Source organism: Dysidea avara, chromosome 9 (genome assembly GCF_963678975.1).
Source record: "Dysidea avara chromosome 9, odDysAvar1.4, whole genome shotgun sequence".
NCBI lineage: Eukaryota > Metazoa > Porifera > Demospongiae > Dictyoceratida > Dysideidae > Dysidea > Dysidea avara.
In genome coordinates this window covers 24,659,959-24,671,235 of record NC_089280.1, presented here as the reverse complement: position 1 = coordinate 24,671,235, position 11,277 = coordinate 24,659,959, and the positions used below count along the sequence as shown (strand labels likewise).

The following is an 11,277-nucleotide window of genomic DNA, read 5'->3' as shown; positions in this document are numbered from 1 at the left end:
TCAGACAGACCAGTATCAGTATACAGACCTCACTGGAGTTGTTGGTCAATCCTCTTTACCATCTACCTCGTCCGTCCGTCAGTCAGTCAATGGATGCTGATTTGAATCCACAGCACTACAGATCAAAATTAACAGATGTTGTCAAAGTATTAACCGCCCACATAGCACAGGTGTTGGAAGTAAGTACGTCTCTCATCACGTACACTTCTCTGTTTAATCATTTAATCCTGTTTGATAGTGCATTGAAAATGAAATGGAATCTGCCATCCATAATTCAGTACGGAGTATCTGTGATTCAGTTGAGAGTGTGTTCTCTGTTTGTGGTCAACTATCGCTAGCAGAATGTACACTACACCTTCTCTCTGAGAACCAGCCATTACAAGAAGACACGTCATGGCATGGAAAAGTAACTCTATAGCAATAATTATACATGATCTTTGTGTATTTGCAAAATATTTTCCTTTAGCTTCCCTTTAAAATACTAGTACACTTTTACACTGGTCAGTGTGAGTATACTGAAGCAGTGTTGGGTAGCATAGCCAGCAGTATTGAGTTAAAGGCTATTGGTCAACATACTGAAGGGGTAAGTATATTATAGTTGACGTACTGATGCAAAGATGACTGTGTGTTTGTATCTTTACCTGAATTGTAGGCTGGTGATGTTGTAACTTGTGTCAACCAGTTGATAAATGCTATTGCTCACTTGATCCAACAAATGGCAGATACACAGGTTTGTGTGTATATAATTACAAGTACACGAAAAAATTAGGAATTTTCAACTAGAGTAGGGACCATAGCACATCGATAAAAAGTACTGAAACAAGTTGGAGTAGTCCATGATATTAAATCACTGTAAAACAATAAGAAGTGTTATATCCCTACTGTGCTCAAGATACCATAACGGAAATGCACAGTAGGGATATAACACTTCTTATTGTTTTACAGTGATTTAATATCATGGACTACTCCAACTTGTTTCAGTACTTTTTATCAATGTGCTATGGTTCCTACTCTAGTTGAAAATTCCAAATTTTTTCGTGTACTTGTTTGTTAACTTTTTTGTAAATAATTTTATTATGACTGGTGAACCCACACATACCACATTTGAAAAGGCACCGCACGCCCCAGCTATATTAATTATTGTGTGAAAAGTGAAGTATCCATTACGCTTCGTTGTCAGCAGAGTTGGGGGTAACTAGTTACTTTTGTAACTAAGTTACATAACTAATTACTTTTAAAGTAACTAGTAATATAACTAGTTACTTGCATTGTAACTAGTAACTTGTAACTAGGAGTAATTGTCTGAAAAGTAACTAAATTACAATAGTATTTAATTACAATAGTTACATTGTAACTAGAAGTGTGCGATTATCTAGATATATTCGATTATCGAGATATCACAATACTTATCAAGATAACGATGATAGGTTTATTAATCTGTAAACTTCCATAAATTATTTTTATACCTGATGGTATAGGCACCTCCTGGGGGCTCCAACTCTCCTACCACTTGGGAACAGTGTTAAGACTAACATTTTTCACTTTTTTATAGTCTTCAGATTGTAATTTGCTCACTTTACTGGTTACAATATTAGCAGTTTACTAAAATAATAATTGTTTCAGTTATCAAGATATGTTAGATAATCGAGATAAGTTCAAAGGAAATATCGAGATATGTCTAAATTAGTCATCGCACACCTCTAATTGCAACTATTATTAATTATGCTTTAAAAGCAAGAGCACTTCAATTTTTGTGCCATATATGCTACAGCCACATTAAGTAGACAGATTCTGTGTACTGTTCTCTATGATTCAGCTTGAGTAACAGATGTAGCAATAACTAAAACTGACCTGCAAAAGCCATAGAATTGTTATTTTAAATGCACAAGTGTATTGCATCCCTTAATGATGCATATATGAGCAAAATTCATGTTACAAAAGTTAAAAACAAGTCATAATTTATACCACGAAAGTAACTAGTAACTAGAGTACTTAGTTACCTTTTGAAAAGTAATGTAACTGTAACTAAGTTACATGAAAATAAATGTTGAGAAATGTGCTGTGCTGAGGTGTACTCGTTCCCTGAACCCCATACAATATACGTATACCTTATCAGGTCATAATGTCGATATAAAGAAGTGCCATACATACTTAGGTGTAGCGATCGATAACACTATGTCATGGTCATCACATATACAAACAGTAAGTAACAGAGCAACCAAAGTGCTAAATTTTATTAAACGAAACCTAAACAACAGCCCAGCTGATACTAAAAGAACAGTGTATTTAACATTGGTTCAACCAATTATGGAATATGCCGCCCCAGTTTGGGATCCGTATTATAACACTGACATTTATAAGTTAGAAAAGGTGCAAAGAAGAGCTGCTCGATGGATTTTATCAGATTACTCCAGAAATAGTGTTACATCATTATTGTCCTCTCTTAGTATACCTACATTACAACAACGCCGTCAGTCATCAAGATTAACACTATTCTATAAAATAATTAATAATACACTACCGATCTCCATCCCCTCACATTATCAAAGAACTCAATTTTGTACCAGGCAACATCACCCCAATCATTTCATTCTGCCACAAGCAACCCTCAACACCTATAAATATAGTTATTATCCTAGAACTGTTAAAGACTGGAATGAGTTGCCAATTAATATAATAGAATCAAGAAACTTGGATGAATTTATTTACGTACTTAACCTTCACTACTGTAATTAATTATCAAATTGTATGTATGTATGTATGTATGTATCACTGTGAAAAAGATGGGATATAATATGGTATTTCCAGTGGCTTATTGAATACAAATAAGCCTTAATATAAATCCTGTATTATACTCATCTTATACTTTAGTATAATGCATACTATACTATTGCATGTATGGTTTCAGTTTAATTACCACAATACTTGAAATAGCTTATATCTGATATAATGCTCACACTATACCATCACATATATGGTTTCAGTATGTTTAACACATTTACCAAAGCTTTATGTGGGATTGTTAGTATAATACAGGTTATACCAAGCTTTTTTGTATTCAATAAGCCACTGGAAATACCATCTTATATCCCTCTTTTTTCACAGTGTATGTATGTATGTATGTATGTATATGATTGTACCATTTGGGGTTTTCACCCCCTGGGCAAACCAGCTGAGCTGACTGCCCAGTACCTAATCTTAAATCTTAAATGGGATAAAAGTAATGTGTAACTAGTAACTAGTTAAATTTCTGAAGTAACTACCCCAACTCTGGTTGTCAGCTATTTTCAACCTGTTACACAGCATTTCGAATCAAGAACTGTTCGAAAAGCACCTCTACAATCCACGCATACCAAAAGAAAGAAATCGTGCCGCGCGCCCCAATCATATTAATTATCGTCTGAAAAGTGAATTATCCGTTACGCTTCGCTGTAGGCTATGTTCAACCCGTTACACAGCAATACAAATCAAGAACTGTTTGAAAAGTACCTCTGCAATCGAAATAGCTACGATGAAAAATACGGACGATTTCCATTTCGAAGGGAAGCTCGTGCCAAATCGACACCTTTCCCTGTCAGCAAAGATGAATGGGACACAAAGGAGGACACTAGTAAGTCCATGAAGAATGCATTGTACATACTGCGGTATGCCAAAAGGCACCTGTCGGGCCGAAGTGACGTCGAGCAGTGAAAAAATCAAGCCCGTAGCCTTAGGCTTAGCCGTTATCAAGTTACACTTGTCTGAAGGCATCAGTCAGTCAGTCACTTACTCAGTCAGTCAGTAGAAAATTCCGTTGAATAAAATTTAAAAAAAATTCCGTAGCAACTTGTTGAAAGCGTTTCGGGTCGATCTGAAAGCTTGTCTGGGCTTAGTTTTACCTCACCAATACTGCTTCATCGTCGTAAGGAAAAATCGAGGCTGGTTTTTGGGTGATATTATTTCGTGGGCCACGCCTACTCCTTTGTTGTCCCTACCATACAGTTACTATCGTACTGTATGCAGTGGCGGATCCAGGGGGGGGGCACAGGGGGCACGTGCCCCCCCTCCCTTAAAAAAATGTATATAAGATCGAGATACTCTAATAGAGCAGTCAATCACTCTAATAAAGCAGTCACAGTGTTCATGGGGAAGTGTAGCTTACTTAGGAAGCTATAAATGGATTTTATTTTACATAACATACGTGATATAATATACTTGGTAAAGGATAACTAGCTATTATTGTTGTGACCTTTTTTTTTTTTGCTCTTCAACTTTTTTTCAGCAAGGTGCCCCCCCTCTTTCCAGACTCTGGATCCGCCCCTGGTATGATGAGGCTGCTTTGTTTGTTAGTACTGCCACTTATAATTATAGTGTGAACCTTACCACTCAGCATGAGGCTGAGATGCATACATAAGATGTAATGTGCCAAAGTATATGCCATATTTCATTGTAAAGGCAAACAAACAGTGAGCTTAATTTATGTTGAGAATTTTCCAAGACATACAAAGAAAAACAAATTTCTCGTCTCATTCAAAAGTTCAAGCTATTGTTTGAGTCTTACCGTTAGGAGTTACTTCTTTTCCTTGCTGCTATTGCTTTTTAATTTTGAAACCATCTAATGGTTACCATTACAATAATTGTAGTCCACTAGAACAATTTGAATCTGATTTATTGCTGGGTATTACTCTGGCCTATTGAAAATGAGTACCCGATACTTATTTAAAGGCCTTCATTTGAAGTACAGCAATACCTTCATGGTGAAGCATTGTAAATTTGAACACATTATACACCTACATACGTATGTTAAATCTCTCAGGTACCCATCATGGTATCACATTTTGTCTGTGGTCTATGACAAGCAATTGTTAACTTTTTCTATTGTTTACAAACTATGTATTGTTGTTATTTGAATCATGTATTATAATCACTTCCAATAAAGATGTACATAAACTAGCTATTTATCTTTTGCATAGGACCAGATGTGGCCATCGGTTGAAGATCAAGATGAAGAAGACTACCAGTCAGCTCTTAATGCTCCTAGTTTGAATTACATTACAGAGATGTTGGCACTAGCATATAAAGTGATGTCCCATGTAACAAAACTGTGTGACACCACCAGTACCCAATGTATTGACTGTGACCAACTGAAACACTGCAATACTGATACTGCTGGTACATGCGCACAACTGGCTGCTTCAGTATTGAATGTTATTAAGAGCTCAGGATGCCAACAAGACAATATGCTGACAGGTGACATTCAGATTTTGTCAAGGGAGATTATGAGAGCAGGGAAGAACCTTAATCATGCAGCAAAGAAATATGGACAGCAAATCAGTTATAGAGTTGGAATGTCCATGGAAACTGGGCAAGTAACTAGTTTTGATGATGGTATTATATAACAATATTAAATTATTTTAGTAGCTATCCAATTTTTACTATACAAGTATTTGTTATACATGATGTATGTTTATGTATAACTATAGTGCAGTGAACATAAAGGTGATTAGATGGTAGTGGAACAATACAAAAGAAGGCATTATCATGTATGTACTTGATTACACAGTCTGCATGAATGTTTGTGATAATGACTATCATGATTCAGCCACAAAATGTTTACCTGTGCTGGCACGTTAAGTCTCCCAGGACAATAACAAGAGTTTGCAGGAGCCGTATTTCGGCGAATTTTCGGTAGTGACACATTGGACGCTGGTGCATGATTTATCCAGTTTGTTTAGTGACTGATTTCAATGACCCGTGACCTTGTACTAGTCGTATATTTGAAAGAACGGACTTTAGATGTATTCCATTCCATACCATACTGTCCTGCAAGTGTGTCTGCAACTAGCTAATAGAACACTTGGTCCACCAGGCCGGGCCACATTCTTCAATTCCCAGTCCAGGTCATTCTATGATATCATAGATTTGCAGGAGGCCTGTATGGAAGCTTCAGTACTTAGGTGGCATTATACTACAAAGTGGATAAACATGATTGATTGGTCCCAGTATGACTTCAGTTAATTACACAAGCCATTCACCATTGCTACAGAGTTGGCTAAAGGTAGCCGCACCAGTACAGCCAGACTGTGTTAAGTCGACAATCCGTCACACTAACAAAGAAACCATACACTTTGAATATTTTAACTGTACAGTGTAATATGTGTACATTGATTATGAATTACGTGTGCAATGTAGCTAGCTATAAGTGTTTGTCACTTCTTTTGAAAGTACACGTACTGTTTAAACATATAATTTGGTAGTGCATCTTGAGCTCTTGCTTGTTGGTCATCAGTACACTGTCATTTGGTGTTCTTTGATGGATGTCTAATCATGTGGCTTGGATGATTTCTTCAAAATTTTGTGTCTTATTAGAAGTAGTGATGTTCGATATATCGAAAAAATATCGATTTCGCGATAATTTTGTCGATATTGTTATCGTATCGATTTTCGATACTGCTTGAGCAGATTTCGATATTTATCGAAAAGGTAATATTTTGCGATAATTATCGAAATATCGAAGAATATTTCGATAAATCTACAGCATTTAGTGTGTGATTGCGCAATCACGCTAGAAATGAAGGTTGGTTCTGTGCTATCTAGCCACTTTAAAAATTTGTCTACCAGTTTCCTAGGCTTATTACTAGTTTTATGCAATAGTTTGTATGTAAAGTGTATTTCAAGCATATTTATAAGTATCGTCCGCCCACGCAATTACACCATCCACACAATTAAAAATTATTGGTGTTTTTGTAGGCCTGCGGTGTTTTTGTAGGCCTGTGTAGGCTCTGTAGGTTTAGCTGCTTTTTCTTTCTTCTGCTTTTTGTCATTTATAAATTAAATTAGGTTTAACTTCTAGCTAGAGATCGGGGAGGATGGGAGTGCCATTAGGGCCGGAATTAAAAAAATTTAAAAAAAATAAAATAAAAATTATCGAAAATCGTATCGAAATTTCGATATTTACCCCAATATCGTATCGATAACATATCGAAATAAAAATCCTGATATCGCACACCACTAATTAGAAGATTCTGTCTTTCATCCCCGTGCCATACAGCTTTGGTTTCAGAGCAATCCAACACACACTTTACACCCCCCAAGTGTGGTAGTAGTTGATGGTATGGTAAATTGATATCTAGCATTGGTCATGGGCCTACTAAAAGTCCACAAGTGTAAAGTGGTAAGTAGTAATTTTATACAATATGACAATTGATACAATAACTCCAAGTTGCCTATTACACTACACACTTGATATAGATTTCAAAACAAAGCTACCTAAGCTGCTTCCCAACACAGAGAATTTGTGAAAAGTCTACAAAAATGAGACGGTGTGCAGGGGCGGATCCAGAGTTTGGAAAGAGGGGGGGCCTTTCTGAAAAACAGTTGAAGACCAAAAAAACTTGCTGAAAACCAGTCAAAGACCAAAAAAAAAAAAAAAAAAAAAAAAAAAAAAAGGTCACGACAATAATAGCTAGTTATCCTTACCAACTATATCACGTCTGTTATGTAAAATAAAATCCTATTTATAGCTTCATAGGTAAGCTACACTGCCTCATGAACATTGTGACTGCTTTATTAGAGTAATTGACTGCTCTATTAGAGTATCTCGATCTTGTATGCAATTTCTTGAAGGGGGGGGGAGGGGTGGGGGGGGGGAATTTGCCCCAAATGCCCCATCCTGGATCCGCCACTGGTGTGGCCATAACATAATTCGCTTACCTCTTGACATACTGGTGGCTTGTTTATTACGAACAACAGCCTCTTGTGGTTGTACACGCATTCCTGTTATTGTGTACAAGGCTAGGTTAACCAATTCGTCAAGTTAAAAGTCGACAAATTGCTAATAGTTGGCAAATAAAGCCATTGAGAAATAATATCGTGCTCGTAACTACGGACAGTATCTATGGCGACTAACTAGCGCAAGCGAAACATGGATGATTTTTCGAGCTCGTTACGTCACATTGGGAATTTGTACAGAGACGTCACGTGAGTTACTTCCGTTTCCAATCCCTTTGTAAAGTTTAGTCATAGATTCTATACAGTCTATTTCAGGTTGGTTGTCCACGTAAGCCAAATGCAAAAATATCACGTGAATAGAAATAACCAATGAAATTTCACACCAGGCGGATGGCGCTAGTTTAAACTGAAGGCTGCTGATCTCATTGGCTACTTTCAAGCACGTGACTTTTTAACACTTTGTCTCTCTAGTCAACCAACCGGAAATAGACTGTATACTCCTTACCCGGGATTGGAAACGGAGACACGTGATCTAATTACTCGTGTACATTTACTCGGCTACTTCGGGTGGCATGGGAAGGGCTGCCACCACCACTTATAAACATCTTGCCCGCCTGCTGAGCGAGAAGTGGAATTCCCCATATTCTGTGGTGATGGGCTGGCTCCGTTGTAGTTTGGGGTTTTCCTTGCTCCGTTCTTCAGTTATGTGCATCAGAGGATCACGCTCAAGATCCAAGTGTCCGTGTGTGCCTCCAGCAGTTGATCTTGCTGTCGCTGAGGGGCACCTGCCTGCCCATTGAACCCTGGGCATGCTGTAGGTTCTGTGTAGGTTCTTTTCTGTAGGTTATAATTAATTTTTCAAATATTTTGTTAGCATTCTATAGAGATGTGTGGGAAAAAAAAAAGAAAAAAAAATGTATACGAGGTTAACATGTAGTTGCCCAAGTGGTACTAGCTAAGTAATTATGTCCCTTTCTTAGCTGTTTTGTTCCTACCCCCTCTACAAGAATATGGTAAAACTCTTAAGTGCTTCTGGTCTCAATCATTTGTAAACCGGACGATTTCAGAAGTTAAAATGATAGGCAATTCCATATAGAGTGGTACTGTACAGCTCTCGAACTTGAATAATACTTCAGCTAGTCAAAATATTTATCCAAAGAAGACCTACTAATAGCTAAACAGTTTTAACATTTAATAGTCACATGGAGCACTGATTGAGACAAGTGTACAATGTTTCTGTGTTGGAACAGAAAGTCAATTGAGTGTACATAATGAATGTTGTAATAGAGCATGTTACATCCTACCACCATACTCAATTTCACGGCAGTGGCTGTTTTAGCTACATGTATTCACAGCAACTACAGAGTCTAGATAAGTGACATGTCATACCCGACTCCATTGCTGGATACACACAACCATCCCTCTAGCAATATGTTGCAACATACACTGTTGTGCCGTACCGTCATGTTGTTAGTTTATTACTAAGAACAGCCTGAGCTTGGTACAGCATAGAAATTATATAATTTTTCTATAGTCAACTTGTCCACTACAAAAATCCTATCAGTTTCAATGTGAGATGAATCTTTCACAGCAACAAGCACTGTCACTGTATCCTTTGACAAGTGGTAGAAAGACACAGCACAGGAAGAGTTTTGTTGACCTACAAAAACAGTCTACATATAAAGATTGAGCTACATTAGCAAATGCAACACTAACATTGTATAATGTATAGTGGAACCTGTCCTGTATAGAAAGGTCACCTCTTGAAATTGGCTAACTTTAATTCCTTTAGTGAGGCAGCTATACACTAACCCAATTGTATAAAGCAAATGTCAAGAAATGTTGGCCTGAAGGTGACCGGCTTAGGACAGGTTCCACTGTACATCAAACACATTGATGTCATGCATTCACAATGCAACAGTCAAAAGAGAGGGAAATCACAGTAATCATATACTGCACTGTGCTAAGCAGAGATGCCATGTACGTTTATCACCACTACTCTTCTCACTACTATGGTACATTCACTTTAAGGTAAGTAGGGCAGGTAATTCTGGACACTTAGCTTGTCCTCTGCAATGGAAGAATCCCACAATGGTTAATGGTATTACAACGTAATATTGTACAAGAAATGCACCATACTTGCAACCATAGCTACAGTTACTGTTACCCCGTCAATGGAACATGCTGTAGTTGTTTTAAGACCGGTACCCATACCGTTAGGCCAGACCACTTTTTTTCTCTTTGTCACTGGGTGGGGGAGAAATGGTCTGTTTCAAATCCCCATTTGTCTTGACATGTCATGAGGTTACATCACAAGCATGCAGTATTAGTGACCCCGTGTGCTTAAATTACATTACATTATGATAAAACCAGAAGACTTCAATCATTGGTAGATTCCGATACAATTTTAGACACCAACTGGATGGTTCAACTATTTCATTACAATGGAAAGATCCACCAGGCTATACCATCAATGTCATAGTCTCATTCTCCCAAACTCATCACACCAGTAAAATTTCTACTCTAAGGGCTACTTTCCATCTAGAAATGCACTCTAATTTTGTAATTGCATAAAATTTAATTTGTTTTGTAATTTCCCTTGCCATATCACGTGTGCTGTCTGCTCTGTAACAATAACGTACGTACCATTGTGTCTGAGCATGGTCTGAGTAAGAATTCAAAGAACCGGTGACCCCGCCGCTGACCGCCCATTCCTGTAGAGTTCACCTGGTCAGCTAACTCCAAATAATGCCTTCATTTAGTAAACCCACGAAATACGAAATGTTGAGTTAAGTAGCCTTTATATCTCTATTAGCTAGCTATGAACTCACAAGAAGATGAAAAGAATCAACTACTCGCCTGGCTAGGCGCTTCGTTGTCATAAGGGTGCACTCCAACGCGGATAGTTTGGATAAAAACCGGCGTTTCCAATCCCGGGTACGTAGTATATATAATCTATGGTTTAGTATATCTATGCTTTAGCGCTCCAACTCTTTATTTCTGTTATGGGTTCTTCCAGAGATAATTCTTCGGACAAACAGCTGCCGAAGACTAGCATAGAATATATAATCTATGATATAAAAGCAATGTTTGTGTAACAAAAGCACCTTTCCCTACTGCCAGTTTCGTCAGTACATGGCAGACAGTCCATGCAGTCACTTTCCTGTCATTGGGGTTTATGTAGGATGTTTTGTCAGACTAATATGTAGACACTACCAGGCTTAAAAGAGCGAGGATTTGTTGGCAGTTTTGACTACTTATTTAATTGTACAATGGGTCAGTGTAAGAAACGATTAGCTAGCTGCCAGGCTTTACAAACATGTACATACATATTACTGTTCTAGTATGTTTATTTAAAACCACCAATTGGATTTGTATCCATTAATTTTAAAATATGATATGTTGCTTATGTTCTGATATATTATAGACACCACATACCAGCGTCTTTGGAGGTTCTATGTTGCATCATTCTAACACCTCCTACTCAGCATCTTTGCCTTGAAGAGGCTTGTATTGGTGTCAAACTGTTTTAAAGAAAATAGTCAGCTAGCAGTGAAAAAGACATTG

The 11,277-nt window shown here is 37.5% G+C and overlaps 1 protein-coding gene and 1 long non-coding RNA gene across 2 annotated transcripts; one reads left to right on the top strand and one right to left on the bottom strand.

Moving 5' to 3' along the window:
- The first annotated feature begins 615 nt into the window (after positions 1-615).
- Positions 616-5,388, top strand: LOC136267114 (uncharacterized). Its single transcript, XM_066062181.1, has 2 exons — positions 616-730; positions 4,953-5,388. Exons 1-2 carry the CDS (start codon positions 716-718, stop codon positions 5,376-5,378), a joined length of 441 nt encoding a protein of 146 aa, XP_065918253.1. The 5' UTR covers positions 616-715; the 3' UTR covers positions 5,379-5,388.
- A 3,766-nt stretch (positions 5,389-9,154) lies between these two features.
- LOC136265978 (uncharacterized) lies at positions 9,155-10,471 on the bottom strand. The gene is made up of 2 exons (XR_010705854.1): positions 10,357-10,471; positions 9,155-9,370 (listed from the first exon to the last, which is right to left on the bottom strand). It is a non-coding gene; the product is annotated as an uncharacterized lncRNA (long non-coding RNA).
- Between the last annotated feature and the right edge of the window lie 806 nt (positions 10,472-11,277).